The sequence below is a fragment of the Lissotriton helveticus genome, chromosome 2_2 (genome assembly GCF_964261635.1).
Source record: "Lissotriton helveticus chromosome 2_2, aLisHel1.1, whole genome shotgun sequence".
NCBI lineage: Eukaryota > Metazoa > Chordata > Amphibia > Caudata > Salamandridae > Lissotriton > Lissotriton helveticus.
In genome coordinates, this window is record NC_136060.1 from 41,983,166 (window position 1) to 42,001,498 (window position 18,333).

General features: G+C 44.3%; 1 protein-coding gene across 1 annotated transcript in view; it reads left to right on the forward strand.

Annotated features, from left to right (window-relative positions):
- Positions 1-592: 592 nt before the first annotated feature.
- LOC144821265 (protein FAM149A-like) overlaps positions 593-18,333 on the forward strand; it is a 212,666-nt gene continuing 194,925 nt past the window's right edge. Inside the window, exon 1 of the mRNA XM_078678089.1 lies at positions 593-1,116. Within this exon, the coding sequence (XP_078534215.1) occupies positions 1,019-1,116 (98 nt within the window). The 5' untranslated portion in view covers positions 593-1,018. The remainder of the gene's footprint in view (positions 1,117-18,333) is intronic.

The window sequence follows — 18,333 nt, forward strand, 5'->3', positions numbered from 1 at the left end:
GCAAAACGGGAGAATGATGAATCAGGCAGATGGTCCTTACAACTTTAGTAGCATGTAACTGAACAAGACAATGTATTGGCACAGAAGTGTCAGTGAGTCAGCCAGCCACAGCTAAGTGGGTTGCCCGGCATTTGGTTTGTGATGAAAACAGTTGTGAAGACACAGAAAACCTGCTCATGTGATCTCATATTCTGTTTTACCACAGAATAGGAATCAATGGGTTTTATGCCAGAAATAAAAACTTTGGTTACAGGGGACACAAAGAATTATTAACAGCTTCATTGATATATTAATATTCGGGCATAATAGCATAACACATCTGATATTAAGGCAGTGTTTTCACCAGCATGGAACAAGGTACGAAGAGAAGGTATTTTAGAGAAGTTATTTGAAATGATAATGGAAGTAAATAGATGTTTCCTCTGGTTAGGCCCTTCCATGAATTTCCCCTCGGCAGTGCCACCGCAGACGTGGGAGCTCGGCTAGCTGATCCTGGTAGAGTGCTGTATGTATCTCGTCTCCGAAGCTCAGTGCTCGGCGGGAGGGAGGGGGTTCCGCGAGGCAGGAAAAAGAGATTACTGTAAGGCTGTGTGTATTAACACACACCCACTCTGCTGCTGCCAGGGCCAGAGCTGAGGGAGGAGGTGGGGAATCGGTTCTGCTGCTACTCTGGGCTTTGTTATGATTGGGGAAACAGAGCTGCTGCACGCTGGACGTTTGCAGCTTCCTGTTCCTACAGTCGAAGATGGCCCCGATTATAATGCAGCGAACGGGTGGATTCTAAAATAAAGCTCGGGGACAGAGCTGATATTAATCCGGCGTAGTTGGGAGTTTAGCTCGCTGCCCTCCAGTCTCTGCCGTGCTGGTTTGGGAGAGGCAGGCTGCATGCTGGGAGCGCCTGCCGAAGAGCCCGGGTCGAGAGAGGCTGTGCCGGAGGGATACACGGCAGAGGCTCGGACCCATATGCCTGCGCCCAGGCATGGTGGCTGTCACCCGCGGGTGAGTCCCTGCCTCCTTCATGCACTGTGCAGCCGCAGGGGTGTCACCGGGTACCGCGCCGAGCTCCCGCCAGCTGCCCAGCAATCTCAGCCACACTCTGGAGCTGGTGGTCGTCGGGTGAGTAAGCTACAAGCTGCAACTGTCAAACCTGCTGCAAGCGGTGTGCGGATGTGCAAAGCGCCTTTTACAAAAACACAGGAAAGTGAACCGATGCGGTAACCAGGCTAAAACCGTTCCAATATTTCTTCAGATATGTCAGGCAGCTTGCATCATGCTCTTCGCGTAGTATGCATAGAGCCTGCGTTCCTGGAAAGCCACCCGTGGGTGTCTCATTTTCTTCTATTAGCCGCACTCCGACTCAGAACTTGTTTAAATGGTTTCACCTTACGTCATAAATCCTTTCCATTCATAATAAAAGCATTTTTAATGTTTGTGAACAGGTTTTGCTGTACACACTATACCCATACATACATATTATACGTCCAGCTGTTCTTTTTACCGTGGTGGATGGCCCACGGGTCGGACCCCCCTGTCGCGTGCTCACAGCGGAGGTGTTACAGAATACACTACTTAATTAGAAGCCATTTCTGTCACTGTCTGTGCTGGGAAGAATTAAACATAACAAAAAGAGTCGCGCGGATTGTTGATTCTCCGCCAGCGCCACTAACTGCAGGTGACGCGTTCACCTGCATGGAGTGGAACTGGTTGAAGGTCAATGGTTGTTGTTCGAGAGCTCGAGTTCTGTAAATCTGTCACTGCTGCTTTCGGCGTTTAGGGAAACAGCAGGAGAGTTCTGGTAGACTTGATGCTAATCTGTGCCCCCACTATGGCGCCGAGCCAAGGACACATTCATTGCTAGACAATTTAGCTTTCACTGCACAGTATTTGACACCTGCAGCCATTTCCTCAGTCAGGATCCCCCCAATTTTTTCGGTTCTTAAACACCTCTTTAATTGTAGTACATTACATATTAAAAGGCCTCGGAGTCCAAGTGTTTCTCAATAAAGGCCACAGACTCTGACGTCAGAAAGTATTTCTTATATAGCATGTGGTACTGTCCTAAGAGTCCACGAGGGCAAAGAGCTAATTTGGTCTCTGGTGTATCTCTTTCGGGTGGTTTGGGGGGTTAGCCTAGTGTTCGGATACGTTAACATACCAGACAACAAAATTGAAATTACCCTCACTACCGTAAATTGAGAACGCAAAGCATCCATAGCGATTGTTATGGTTACCAGTAAACTAACAACTTGTGTCTATAGTTTCCATAGTCTGTAATCTCAAACGTATCATATTCATTTTGCATCAAACCGGAATATAATATTTCGTTCTCAAGGTGATATTTGATATGACTCATTGTATTCAGTCAGTAGAAAGCGTTGAGCTGCCTTGAGGCTTTTCTATGTCTACCTATTGTTGTTTCTGTAGATCGCGTGACTTTGTGAGCCAGTCGCTGAGTTCAGGTTTTAGGTCTCGCCTAACATACAGCACAAGCTGTCTGTTTGCGCAAAATACCTATTATAATTTTACACTGGGCCTAGAGCCTGCCCATTGCTTACCATTAGTTGGCTTTATTGTCACTCTTATTTCCTTGTTTTTTATTTGTTCGCTTGTGTGGGCTTTCCTTTATCTTCTTGTATTCTTCCCCCCGTGGGTCGTGACCTCATTACTTCTGTTCTTCTAATGCCTAATTTTCAGATACTACTTTTTTTCTTTTTAGTTAAGCATTCAATGATAGTGCATGTGTTTTCCAGTGTTCTCCTCTGTGTACTTATTGTTCCCCTCCACAGTCCATGTTGCTGTCCTATGCCCATCTGCTTCTCCTCCACCCTCTCCATGTCGGGCTCGCCATCATATGCTTCTGTCCCGTGTGTTGCTTTCTTGTCCACGTGCTTCTCTCCCCCAGCTCCACATTGCTTTCTCTCACCAGTGTGGTTCTCTCCCCCTTCTCTTAACATTCCTCAACCCTGCCCTCTGTGTTTCTTTTCCATATCCACTTCCTCCAGGTTGCTTTCACCCACCATGTTGCTTCTGCACCTCACCCTCTGGCTTCTGCAAGTCCTCCATGCTGATTTCCTCCACCCATGCCCTTTGTGTTGCTTCGCCCATTGGCTTAAAAAAATACGCTTTGTGCGCTACTTTTTTTATATTTACCAATTCAACTCAGATAGCTAAATATAAAAAAAGCTCCTGCATCATTTTTTAGGTGTGCATTCCTACAAAAGGATGTGTATGTAACGTCTGTTTTGTTTCCTTTCCTCCCTAGCTATGCTGCAGAGTATTAGCAATGCTGTACAGTCTCGCTATAAATTATTGGCAGGCAAAGCCAATTGCTCCCGAAGGCAAGACACGTTCGCTTTGCCAGTGCTTGTTAACATTTGTTCTGGACCTCTATTTGTAAATGATTCACTTAACTTTCGTAACTCAATAAGTTAGGCGTTCAGTGTCTTAAATCCATTTTTTCAGTAGCATATGCTTTTTGGTTGCTGATTTTCTTGAACCCAAGTACCTTGTGCAGCAAGCAGTGGCACAAGTAGACGTGCAACAAGCAGTATTGTTTAACTATGCTAGCCTAGTCCAGGTTATTCTATGAAACTCAGAGTTTGGTAGGACGCTACATTGATGAGGGGTGTAGCATAAGAATCAAAGGCCATAGGCTACCCACTTCTTCAAATCTCACACCATGTACTGTTGAAAAATCTCATTTATTTTGGAAAAAACATGACCCTCTATAAAGTCTGACTGAACATATTTATTTATTTATTTATCGATTTGTTGAGCGCGGTTGCTGCCCGGGGGCGTCCAAGCGCTGATTTGACCACGGTCTTATTTGTTTATTTATTGAAGAGTGAGATGGTTAGAGTGTTGATAAAAGAACAGTGGTTTAGTAGGCCAACTGTGCACTTTCTGTGGTTGAGCTTGGTGATGACAAAACATTAATTAAAGATATGACATATTATTTGTTAGATGGTATTACAATTCAAATTGGACATTTTCGGAGGCAGACGGAAATAACCAGGGGAATTAGTATTTTGAAAATAAAGCCAACTAATGGTAATCAGTAGGCGGGCTCTATTCCCAAACCAAAAGTGCTAGCAACCTGACCAAAGGATCCCAGAAGAGTTACAAAACATCCAGAGATGCAGTCCGGAAACGTCCCTTTTTACAATTCCCAAACATTATTCAAACCTCTCACTTAGCATGTCGGTGAAAGCATCCCGAGCACCACAAAGTCATCACAGAAGATGAGTCAATAGCAGCCAGTTGCTTCCGTTTCTGTTTTGCCCCGAGGAAGAACCTGTCAGAATCATTTCAAGAGGTCGAAATGCCAATTTGTTTATCATAACCATTCCTCATGTAATATCGGATGCCAGGAAATCCTCGATATTTGTTTCATTGGAATCCAAACAATTGATGTCCTGATGGGTATGTTTTCTGTACATACGTTGCATGCACACTGTGTTGTTATTTTTTCTCTTCCTTCACCCGAACTGCGCCGTCACTAGGAGCACCTACATCATTTTTGGAACTTTTGTTACATTGGCTATTTATGAATTATATCAGATGGGAAAAATCTTTTCTTTGTCACATTGATTGTGTTGGAGCTGCAAGGATGATAAAGAAAATAGCCCTTGCTAAATCATAGAATTACTTGTTTGAATGATTCTTTATGGAACTTTGTTTTCAATACAAGTGAAGTAGCAATCCGGAATTAACAAAAGGGAAGGCCTGACCTGGAAACTTACTCACCTCACACTACAAAACTACAGTTCCACAATTCTTTCCACTATCAACCAAGTGATATTGCTCAGGAAAACGAATCAGTAGCCCATTGTGAACAAAAGTCCTCATGGAATTTCTAAAAGTAGCCCCGTCTCCATCCTCCTCATTCCATTGTCTGGATTTCCTCCCTCCAGCCATGAGGAAGGCACTCAATACACTTCTATTGTGTGGGAGAACCGTTCTCACTATCCTTTGTGTGCTATGCCAGGCTCCTCCAAAATGGATCTCAGTGGCTTCAGTACCCGAGTTCATTCACACACATGTGGCCTACAACTACATATGTGCAAGACACACCACGGACACACACTCAATATATACACATGGGATGCCTACGCAAGATTCTGGGCATACACATAACAGCTGAATTTTACACAAGTGGGGCCAGTAGGCAGAAAAAAAGGTCTGGTAAAACCATTGATCCTTCCAAAATATGGTATGCTGCCACCCCACTTCATGTGCTGTATCACACTTAAATCAGTGTGACTTTGCAGTGAAAAAATGGCAGGAGTTGGGTTGTAAAGGTAGGAAAGAAGACAAATATGTGGGTGTCGTCAGCACACTGCTGATAAGAGAAAATGAATCAACAGATAATGTCTCAGAGGGAGGAGGTGTAGATTGAGAAGAGCGGTCCAAGGGCGAATGCGTGTCTAACTCCAACTAGCAGAATGGTAGGTGTGAATGTCTTAGAGTTCCACATAGTAGGGTAAAGTGATCAACGTGTGATGAGGTGGGCGAGGTGTAAGCCAGGACAGTGAAAGCTAGTGAGAGAGCTGATGGAAGAATGTTAGTTGTGATGAGCAGTAGTGATGCAGCTAAAAGTATGAAATTGTAGTTTCTGTTAAGTGAAGGGTACAGTAGACAGGTTGAATGGGGTTAAGAATATATTGAGAGGAAAAGTGAAGTATAAGAATGTTGAAGGCCAGTCACTACCGTATCTTTTTTAAGGAATGGCTGGGTGTTGAGATACTGGGAAATAGTTTGCATGGGGTGAGGGATCAACAGCTGATTTTTTTGAGGAGAGATAGGACTACTGCACAATTAAAGCAGGTTGGCTATCTGTCAAATGTGAGCCAATAGGGCATGTTGCAGTGAGTTGTCCGAGTGTAGCAGAGGGCAGTTTAGGTGTAGCGGGGCTGTAGGGTGCACAGTGGCACTGTAAGAATTGTAGTCAAGGTTCTATGGTAGTACCGTTTATGGAGAAATAGGTAGCAAAGTCATTCATTGGCTGATAGCAACGTCCGTAGCGAGGTAAGTAGCAAAACATTGGTTGATAAAGATGGATCATAAATGGGTGGTTGTGGGAGAGAGAGTAGGTTGTTCTAAGTTTTGTGGATGAAGCAGGAATGAGGTGATAACGTTTTTAATAATATAGTATCAGGATTATGCATTGTTGAGGGAGTCGGATAGTGTACTTATTGTATGTTTATATTTTCGGTTTATAAATGGTATTGTGTCCTCGCCACTTATGCAGTAACGCTCTAATTTCGATTCAAGTTTGCAAATAATAAGTAATAAGCACTGCTGTGGCCATTATGATTTTGGGGAGGTGCTGAGTGGATAGTGTGTATCAAAGGCTTATTTAGTAACATAGTTGAATTTTACTCAAAGTAAGTGTTGTTTTGGAGTGAGCAAAGGTCACTTTGCATTTGATGCAGGAATGCTTGAAGGGAATCCAGTGGTTTTTTTAATGGAGTATTTAATGTTAGCAATACTGTTTATAAGGTCTTGATCGGATAGGGTCTGGATAATAGGTTTGTTGTTTGGGTACTGTGTTTTTATTAGAGGCTTCCATCGACAATGTGTTGGAGAGTTGTGGGTGTTTGTTAACAAGTGATCATAGAAAAAAGGGGTTTGCTATAGTGGAATAAAGAGGGTCATGTTGAAGAGGTGGAGAAGGTTAATTGAAGGGGTGAAAACTAGCCAAGGAGTGCATTGAATGTGTCAAAGGAATATTCAATCAGGCCTGGTATGGGGTATTGTAAATTATTATGATGTTTTCCTGATGTATAGCGATATTCCAAAGAAGATGGAGGTTTTGCTTGTGTGGGTGTTGGAATGATTCCGAATGGCTTGTCATTGAGAATACTGACCTCCCCACCTATCTAGTTACTGTGCCAAACCCAACATGTATGTGGGAAAAACTGACACAGTGTGGCGAGAGCTGCTTTCGTATCTGGGTTTTGAAGGTCAATCCAAGTTTTTCTGAGAGGAAAGAAGTGTAGTGGACGGTTGTGAGAGTCACAGGGGCCTGGGTATAGGCCGGGTAGCTTTATCCTCAATATGGCCTTGCTCATCTTACATCCCCAACATATTTTTGTGACAAATTACAAGCACTCATATATGTGCTAAAGGCAGGATTGGAAGGCTATTGTCACTGTGGTTCTAATATGGTTCTGATTTGCTCAAATCCATTACGTACTGCTGTTCTGCTTACCGAGTTGTACTTGTATTGTGTCTTCTTTGACGACAATATTCCTTTCTCATGTATAGCTTCCCATTTCCCTGACATCCACCCAGTCTTCATGGCCAGCCATCTCAGAATAGGGTTATGCCTGTACTCCACATCTCTTCATTATATTCTGGGTGTCCTGCATGCCCACTAAACAAGCTATAGGTTTCGCATTTGCGAGAAGTTAAGCTATTGGCATTGTAAATGACAATGCCATGTATTTATGTTTTAAAAACAACACATAAATAAAAGGCATTGTCATTTACAATGCCAATAGCTCAAGCACTCATAAATGCACAACCTATTGCATTGCAAATGCTTGTTACTAATTAGGATGAGCCATCCAAATACACAATCATAGTCTAACAAGCGTATCACAGAGAAACTGCATCATGAACAAAAATAAGTTAAAAGCAGCACGCCATATGAAATAAAGTTGTGCCGCGAGCTACAAATGAGAGAAAAAAAAGGAGGGGGTGGTGAACGCCACACTAATAATGAGTCACAAGAAAGCAAGTATTTTTTTTAGCAAAAATGACTTTTAAATATAAATAAAAAATACCTTATATGTATACACAACTCTTACACGTGTGTATTTAGTTTACCCACGTTCTGGCCCGTGCCACGGGGAGGTTCACGGATTCTTGCTCTTTCTCCTCCACTTCGTCGATTGCTGGGCTGCGATCCTGAAAGTGGCGAAGGGTGGTCTTAGGCAGCTGCAGGAGCACATACTGCAACTCAAGGAGAAGTAGCGCTGTGTGTGCTGCAGAGGAAGGGGGCAGTTTAATGGAGGTTGAGAACTGCCCCAGTATGAAAAAACAAAACAAAAAAGAACTCAAACACCATGAAGTGAACACCGCGTCCGGTAAAAAATAAAAATCAAGCCACACGAAGGCTTGATTCTTGACGGATGGGGGAGGGTGGGGAACAATGCAAAATTAAGGAAGCCTCCGTGGATGTCTTTAATTAACAGTGCCTGCTTCACAAACCATGAAGAACAGTGTCTGTGCAGTGGGGTGAGGCGGCAAGGAACGGAGCATATTTAAAAGTTATAGCGCAACGTCCATAAAGCTGGCACTATGCTGAGTTACTAGACAAAAGTTTTGGCAAGTTGCGCATACCTGCGCAGCCACCATGGTTACTGCTCAAAAAGAAGTAAACAAATTGAAGAAAAAATAAGTTGTGCTGTGAGCCACAAATAAGAAAAAACAATGCAATAGGTCTTGCTTTTACGAGAGTTTGAGCTATTAGCATTGTAAAGGACAATGCCTAATTATGTGATGTTTATAAAACCGATAAAACATTTTTTTTTTAAAAGGAGGCGGTCTAGCTATTGTGTTCAAGCAAACATTACATATCGCTAAAGTTGATGACTTCCCCATAAAATAAATTGTGAGGATCTTTTCACCAGATGCAATCCTACACAGTCTTCCTCCCGTAACTTCCTACTCCTTTACAGACCCTCACCTAGCAATGCGACATTCCCAGACAGGCTTCTAGACACGGTTTAAAACCGGATAACGCTACACTCCAACCTATGTGGTCTTATGTTCTGGGTGACTACAACAGAACAAAAGAAAACAAGCTCCTTGGAGAAAGATACAAGACCCAAAACAACAAATTAGAAAGCTACAAAGTGCCTGGCTGAAAAACGCCAATCATGATACACTTCGCTTACAATTTTTTTTTTACAGATTGTTCAAGTCAGCTATCAAAAATGCAAAGAAAAGATACTATTCAACCAGAGTTAAAAATGTGCAAATAAAGGAGTTCTATAAAATACTCCATGAATTTCGTAAACCAAATTGCCTAGAAGGAGCTCATCCCGTTACTCAAGATTAAGACAAACTGGCAAAACCACTACACAGCTAAAGCAGCCACGTTGGACTCGTACTTCAAGACAAAGCACCTGCACAGACCCTTTTACAAAACAATCCAAGAAGCCTCTTCGTTCTTTCCAACACATTTCAGACAATGAATTTAAGGACCTGGTCAAAGCAAGCAGGCCTGCTAGCGGCCCTTCTGACCAGTGTCTACCACAAACCTTCAAGACAACTCTTCTAACAACCTCTGCTGCCACTTCAGTAAGAAAACAACTCCTTAACTACCGGAGCATTTCCAGAACTTAAAAAGTCATACATATGCCCATTACTGAAGAAATCAAGCTTGGGCCCGCTGAACCCTGATAACTACAAACTGATCACAAATGGACCTTTCCTGAGCAAACGGATAGAAAGAGCAGTATTCGCCCAGATGTCAAAATTCATTTAAGGGCATGCCATATTTTCATACGTTCAAACAGGATTCTGTCCAGGAAGAGGGACAGAATCTGCCCTCCTTGCCATCGGGGATGACCTGAAGAACACCGTAGACTGCAACGGGATTGCTGCGCTACTTCTTCTGGACTTCTCAGCTGCCTTGAGCTGACTGCTCTAGACTGGATCGCATACTACCTTCGCAACAGACCTAATGTACTATGTGCTGAACATTATGAACTAAGGGAATTTGGTGATAACCTTGTGTATTACTAGTGTTGCTTTACTATTCCCTGGCTTGTAATGTACTACATCAGTTATGTAAAAAGCACTTAAAACAATCTTATCTATTAAGGAAATTCATTACGCCTCAGAAAAAAGACCATCATCGACAAAAAAAGAAGGGAAAACTGAATACTGAGAAATCAGCTTAAAGAAGGTTACTGCAATACTATGAAAAAGGATAATCTTCAGAAGAATCAGTTTGTCTCTAGACTAGATATGCTCTCGTCTTAAACTAAAACATCAGCAACGACCAACAATCCTTACACGCATCAACTAATATTCCAAATGCAACACCCCCCATCCCTATATGAAACAGTTTATCCATGTGACTTTTCCATTACTTACTTTGGTATCAAGGACGCAGGCAAGCCGTTTGCCACTAGGGATTCAAATGCAGACTGTCCACTGCCACTGCTGTCATGCCGCCTGTAGAAGCTGGACAGAGCATAAGCAAATAAAATAGGCGACAACAGAAGAACAAGATTCAGAAACAATCACAACTATTCTAGAGACTCTATACATATCACATAGAAATCAAAGCACTTTAGGCATACCAAGGTCATGGTAGAATACAGAGCATATGGGCCTTGGAAGCACACAATCCCTAGAGCAAAGCCAGTAACCATCTACTGTAGGGAAACCCACAAGCCACATTAAAAGACTAGCTGAATGCAACATGCTTAATCACTGATCACTTCTGCGTTTATTAAATTATAACACAACAGGTAGGACTAGCAACACTTACCATGTTAAAAACATGGAAGGGTCATGGCAGCAAGACGGACCCGCATAGTGACTCAATGAAAACTGAATCATAGTTCGAAAGGCTGCTGAAAAAATAGGCATTGTAACTAGGATCCCTATCGCCCTTAAGGTAATACCCGTTTACCTCCGTTTGTTTTCCTGGCCACCTAAACGTGTTATGTCTTCTTCCACAACCCTCTTTCGACTTGCTTTCAAGGCATTAAGCACAGTCTCTCTCGCACACGGGTCTGGTGTGATGTTTGCCGCAGATTTAAATACTGGAGACGTCAACTGGTCAAAGCTGCAGAGACAAGAATTCAGTGAGACGACTAACTTTACATTTTAGCAGTGACGCTATTCCTTGCTCCCAACTATATAACAAAATCCACTTTTAGATCATCAACAAATGGAAAACAGGTTATAAGAATTAATTGCAAAAACATGCAGCAATTTAAGCAAGCTTTGAGTTGCACAACAGCTATAAACAAAATGCACAACGCTCCAACAAAAGAACCCAACAGACGTGCCAGTAAATATTCTTCACCTACTCAAAATGAAAACAGTATCATAACGGCTCACCTGAAGATTAGAATTGCGTCCCAAGAAACACCTATGAACCAAGTGCTCACTCAACCAACAACTTGTAAGCTTCTAGATATTCTCAACCAGCTTGTGTTCGCGTTGATCCAAACATCAACTAAACCACAGGTGCGCTCCCCCATGCATACCACTACAGCGCCTTTCAGCGCACGCCACCCGCTCAAACAAGCAAAATGCCTCCCATGCACTATAACTAGATCGCCAGCCCTGTAAACCGTCTTCACCTTCATTTACTTTAATGGAAACACCCTCCAAAACCACTTGCCCCCATCATGATTGTAAACTTATGGGGTTAAGAGGGATGTTCTTATGATTGTTCTTGTACACGTTTACTGCTACACAGAATCCTTCCCACCTATTGACCTGTGCTTTAGAGAGTAATATGGCACAAACACACACTATGAATTAAAGACCCGCACTCTCAAGTGCCATCGCACTTACCCGTAACTAAGCCTCCGCTGCGGGCTTGGTGCGGTGGGGTTCGGCCGATGTAATGCCTCTCGCAAATGCTGCTGCTGACCCCGGGCCCCCTCGATGCCTGCCTCAGGGTGGCCGAGATAGCTGGCCATAAGCATTACGCGAAGAGAGGGAGAAGGGTCGCCGTTTGCACAGAACTTGGGCGGGGGCTCCGGCAGCAGACACAGCCCCGGAGGCCCAGTGTGTAGGCACCAAGCGCCGCCCGCAAGCAACAGAAGGAACACCACTGCCCAGGCGGGAAGGAGCAGGCTAACCCCGAGTAACAGAAGCGTGGCCCAGACAGCCCCCCGCACGTGGTGCTGCACGAGCACTAAGGTCGCGCTCAGGCGCCCGGCTGCAGGAACCATCGCGGGCCGTGCACGGGACACCTTAAATATCCCAACCTGCCCCGCGCTAGGGAGCACGGCCCTGCGTGCCGCGTCACCGCAGCTTAGCAACACTTTTGAGTCTCATGCTTGGAGAGTGATGCGCAATTTACCCGAACACAGAAGAAGGACCAGAGGTACAATACAAACAAGCGCGCGCCTCGGCAGCAGGGGAGGGGGCATGCACGATTTCCTAGCGGGAGCGTGCGACCAATGGCGCCGCGCTCCCGCTATGAAATAGCCACTCGTGCACGCGTTGCCATTGCAAGCAATGCAACGCGTGCACGTGTTTGCCGGGAAAGATGTGCCAATGGCATTAGGTCTCTCTCTACGCAACGCATGCGCGCTGCGTAGGCAAGACCTAAAAAGCAATGGAGGAAACGTCCACAGAGTTCTCAAATTAACACAGCGCCCGATTCGCGCAGTGTCTGTGCAGGAAGGCTGGGGGGAGGCATATTTAAAAGTTATAGCCGACGCCCAGTAAGTGAAAGTAAAAGCACGCATAACGTGCTGCAAATACCCCCAAAAAGACCGCCGTTGCTAAAGCTGGCGTTCCACTAGTGTTCTTAACATTATTTAAGCTAAGAGTTCTCCTGAAGAGCTAATGCGAGCTATACAGCAAGGACCCAGTAAAAAAGCGGAGTCGTGATGGGAGGTTACAAAAGAAGACAGGGAGGTACTAAAGAGTGACTAATAAGCCTACTAACAAATCAAAACCAAACATTTACAAAGGACAGTCACAGCAGTCATTGAAAAGATGGGCAGAGAGTGAGCAGAGCTTCAAGTTCATATCTAAATACAGCATGACTCGCAGAGCCGCAAATGCGCTGCCTCAGCTCGACCTAAAAAAGAAAAGGTCATGTTTGGAATGCTTGCAAAAGTACTAGCCTCCAGTAATTGCTTAGAGCCTCCTTCCAGTCTATCAGTTTTATGCTTACTATGCATACCACCATATAGAAATTAGTCTTGGTCCTGCTCCAATGCGAACAATTTACCCCAACTACCAGGCCATTTCGCCTCTGAAGATAACTTGCAAAAGTGCTGCATGCCTTACAGGAACATTTCACTACCTACTAAGACTGAGTATTCTAGGGTCATGCTATATGATTAAGCTTTGTTTAACAGAAGAAATCCCAAGGCTCTTACAGAAAACTCCAAAATGTCTCATTTGTCACAGGTGATATTCACACAGTCATGAGCAATATCCAGAGTAGTTGTTGGTTGGATCATATAATCTTAACCACTGCCCATGATAAAAATGAACTAAAATCTAGTAGATTTAATCATTTTTAGGCTTAAGCCTTTGCTAGCCCTTGCATCTCGTTTGCGAGACAATATTGCTAACAAAAAGGGCTTGGAGCCTGCCCGTTGCTTACCATTTGTTGGCTTGTATGGCACTCTTCTTTAATTCTTCAAGGCGGCCTAACATAATTTCTGACCCTCTCTGTGGGGCAGAGACCTAGCACTGATTAATTCAACTTAATCAGTGCCTGTCCACTGCTCCCAACCTGATTGAGGTACTATTTTGTTCTCTTTAACTTTTAGTACTCTACAAACAGAAGGCGTGTGACAGGCAAAAGCATGCCCAGCAGGACAATTTTTTTTTTATATATATAGTTAACGTTCTTTTATTTTGCCAAGTCTTCTTTTCTTGCTTTGCACTAATTTTTTCTTTTGTTTTTGCTCGTGGGTAATGTTCTCAAAAGATGAGGATTATTTTATTGCAAAGCTACATTGTTTCATTCTTTTGTTTATTTTCTTGTGCTTTTACACATAATCGTGCACCCCACCTCACTCCAATCTACGCTAATCCTCTCCACCTCACTCCACACCAATCCTTCCCACTCAATCCATTCCAATCTAGACCAATTCAGTCCACCCCACTCCAGTTACCCCATCCAATCCACTCCATTGCACCACACTCTAGTCTTCCCACCCACCTCACTCCAGTCTGCCCCACTCCAATGCAAAACAATCTGCCCCACTCTAAACCAAAACGATCTGCCCCACTCCAATCTTCCTCACTCCAGTATGCCCCACGCCAATCCAAAACAATATGCCCACTCCAATTTAAAACAAACTGCCCCACTCCAATCCAAAACATTCTGTCCACTACAATCTGCCATCCTCCAATCTACCCCAATCGAAGCTGCCCCACTCAATCCAAAACAATGTGCCCACTCCAATTCAAAACAATGTGCCCTACTCCAATCTGTCTGACTTGAATCCACATACTCCAATCCAAAACAATCTGCCCCTCTCCAATCTGCCCCTTTCTATTCTGCCCCTCTCCAGCCTGTCCCACTCTAATCCAAAACAATACACCCAACCCCAATCTGCCCCATTCCAATTTGGCCCACTTCAGCAATCTGCCCCACTCAAGCAATCTGCCTCACTCCAATCCAAACCCCTCTGCCACACTTCAAACCAAAACAATCTGCTCCACTCCAATCCAAACAATCTGCTCCACTCCACTCCAATCCACCCCACTCCAATCCAAAACAATCTGCACCACTTCAATCTGCCCCACTCCAATCCGCCCCACTCTAATCCGCCCCACTCCAATCATTCCGATTCCATTCCAAAACAGTCCGCCCCACTCCAATCCGCCCACTCCAATCCGCCCCACTCCAATCTGCCCCACTCCAATCTGCCCTACTCCAATCTGCCCCACTCCAGTCCAATCCACCTCACCCCAATCCACCCACTCCATCCCAATTCACTTCACCACAATCCACCCCACTCCAATCCAATTCACCCCAATTCAATGTACCCCACTCCAATCCAATCACCTCTACTCCCTCCTCAATCCACCCCACTCAATCAAAAACATTCTGCCCCTCCCCATTTCCCCCCACTCTAATCCGAAACGATCTGCCCAACTCCAATCCAAAACTACATGCCCCACTCCAATCCAAAACAGTCAGCCCCACTTCAATCCAAAACAATCTGCCCTACTCCAATCCAAAACAATCTGCCCCACTCCTATCCAAAACAATCTGCCCACTCCAATCTGCCCCAATCGAAGACAATCCGCCTCACTCCAATCCGCCCCACTCCAATCCACCCCACCCCACTCCAATCCAATCCACATCACGCAAATCCAATCCACCCCAATCCAATCCAATCCACCCCACTCCAATCCAATCCACTCCACCCAATCCAATCCAACCCAACCCAATCCAGCCAAATCCAATGTACTCCACTCCAATCCACCTCACCCCAGTTCAATCCACCCCACACCACCTCAAATCAATCCACCTCAATCCAGTCCACCTCACACTAATCCAGTTCACCCCAATCTAATCCATACCAATCCAATCCACCCCAATCCAGTCCACCTCACTCCAGTCCAACCCACCTCACTCTAATCCAGTGTACCCCACTGTAATCCAATCTACTCCACGCCAATCCAGTTCACCCTATCCCATACCAATCAAATTCATCCCACTCCACTCCAATTCACCCCTCTCCATTCCACCCACTCCATTCCACCTCACCCCAGTCCACCCCACTCCAGTCGAACCCCAATACAATCCACTCCATTCCATCTCACTCCATTCAACCCCATTCCAGTCCACCCACTCCAGTTCAATCCACTCCACGCCAATCCGCCCAGTGCAGTCCACCCGGCCCCAGTCCAATCCACCCCACTCCACCCCAATTCAATCCATCCCTCTCTAATCTAACCCATCCAGTCCACCCGACCACTCCAATATAGCGACTCTATTCCAATCCACCCCACTCTTCCTCAATCCAATTCAGCCCTACCTAGCTCAGTCCACCCCGCTCAGTCCAATATATCGAGCCTACCCCACTCTAGTCCAAGTCACCATACTGCAATCCAATCCACCCCCATTCAGTCCAATCCACCCCCTCCGCTCCACTCTAATTCACCCCACTACAAACCATCCTAAACTAATCCAATCCAACCCACCCCGATCCAGTCCACCCTACCCCAAACCAATCTAATCCACCCCATTACAATCCACTTCACCCTATGTCAATCAACACAACTCCAATCCAATCCACCCCGTCCAGTCCACCCACTCCAATCCACCCCACTCCACTCAGTCCAACCCAGTCTACCCCAATACAATCCACCCCAGTCTACTCCACCCCAATATACTCCAATACAACCCACCCCACTACCTCAATCCTTCCGACCCAATCCACCCTATTCCACGACATGCCACTCTGCACCACTTCATTTTGCGCCAGTTCACTCTACGACACTGCACTTTATGACCCTGCACTCTACTTAACTCTGCCACTTAGCCACTGAACTCTACTCCCCTCTACTCAAGTATTTGATACTCTACTCCACTCTAGGACACTCTGCTCTAACAAATCAAGTCTACAACACTCTACTCCCCCCCCCACTTCAATCTAGGGCAGTCTACCGCACTAGCTTTTAGCCATGCGGATCAGCAGCCACAATGGTGTACAACATGGTGAAAACACATTGCCAACACCAATAGCTCTTGTATAGGCACAACCTATTTTTTTGCCAATATTTGTTTCTGTCAACTAGTGCTGCTAAGTTTGGTTTATTTTCTTTCAAAGTTTTATTCTGAAGTGATCCCATTTCTTTTGCCATCCTGTTTTCAATTCATCGCTTTGTAGGAAAATCTCTACTGGTAGCCACATTCAATTAACGGGTGGCCAAGGGATCAATAACTGATTTTAAGTCCAAACTGCTTAGAGCTCGTACCTCCTTCCTGGTTTTGCTGGTACAGACAGAGTGAATGGATACATTAACATGAAAGACTAGACTACATCTGATTTTATTCCCAGGTCCCTCCACCCAATCCCCATGCCAAAAAACAGCTAATATAGCAATCACTTCTCCGCCTTTCTTTTTTTTTTACCTAATGCATGCTCCTGGAAAACCCATGCTGTCATCCACCTTGACTGCTCCATTACCCCAGCATATAGCTCTCCACACTTTCCAATGTATTTAGTTTTTTATGTTTTATAAGGCATAATGTTGCTAATCAAATTTCGCTGATGTATCAATTGTACCTATACAGCCGCTAGCTATGTGATCTGCTCTTTTTTCTTTTTTTTTTGTATTTTCGTTTATGTTTCTGACTCAAAATTCAATAAAAACATTAAAAAATAAAATTGTACCTATACAGTCAGATCTTTTAAGGGATGAAAACAGTGTTGGACTACAGGTATCAGAAAGCAACAACCAAATATCTACAGCGATCCAAAGCAGTCTTATCATTCAAATTATTAAATTCTGAGATTGTTACCGATTTCCAAATGAGATACATAAGTGGAGAACTATTGAATTGCCACAGGAAGCTCCTCGCACAGATAAGGCTGCTGGGCTAGAATAAACCTGTCACCACTACACTGAAATGGTTTAGGGACCACCAGGAGACTGGGGCACCCAGAAAGTTAAAGTATTCTTGACCTCCAGGTTTGACCAGGTCTATAGGAGTGAACACTATCTTGTACATGTATTTAGGCTTTTACATGAACACATTTGAACGTGATGTGGCATCTAATGGTTTCACTGCCATCTGATGAAGGCTTTTGAGAGCATTGGATGCAGAACTTCCTTATGTAGCCTGAAGACCAATTTCGGGTGCTTAAGTTTGAGAGGCTAATGCTCCTGGTCCACCTGATTCTCATTGGGTGCCATTCTAAAAATGACTATTTGGTATGAGCTTTCTTTTTACCCTTCTGTTGGACTTGGCCCTTTCTGCAGGGTCATCCCCAAACATTTTGCCTTCAACCTCCTGTTTTCTAAATAGATTTTTGTTGGCTTTTAGACCTTTGCACACTTTACCACTGCTAACCAGTGCTAAAGTGCTGGTGCTCTCTCCTTAAAACATGACAGCATTGGCTTGTACCCAATTGGCATATTTAATTTACTTGCAAGTCCCTAGGACAGTGACATTTAAGTATCACCTTAAACATGTCTCATGTCTGCCATTGCAGCCTGTGGGAGCAGTTTTTAAAAGTGCCATTTTGACCTGACAAAATAAACCTCTTATCTGTCCCAAACCTCCCTTTTTAATACTTGTTAGTCACCCATAGGGTAGACTCTGGACAGCCTAAATGGTTGCAGTGTACTTTAAAAGGGGGTCATGTACGTTTTAGTTTTACCTTTCCTGGTAGTGAAAACCTCTTATCTTAAATTCATATTTCACTACTGCAAGGCCTACCTCTCCCACATTATGACATTTAATAAGTTGTAATTTCCAAATGAGAGCAGTTCATCTTTGGTGTCTAGAATTGTAATGAAAAATCCTCTGTCATGGTGAAGTCGGATTTTAAATTACAATTTTTAAAATGTAACTTTTAGAAAGTTGGAATTTTCCTGCCTTAGCCATTTATTGCCTGCAGCCTCTCTGTGGGTCAT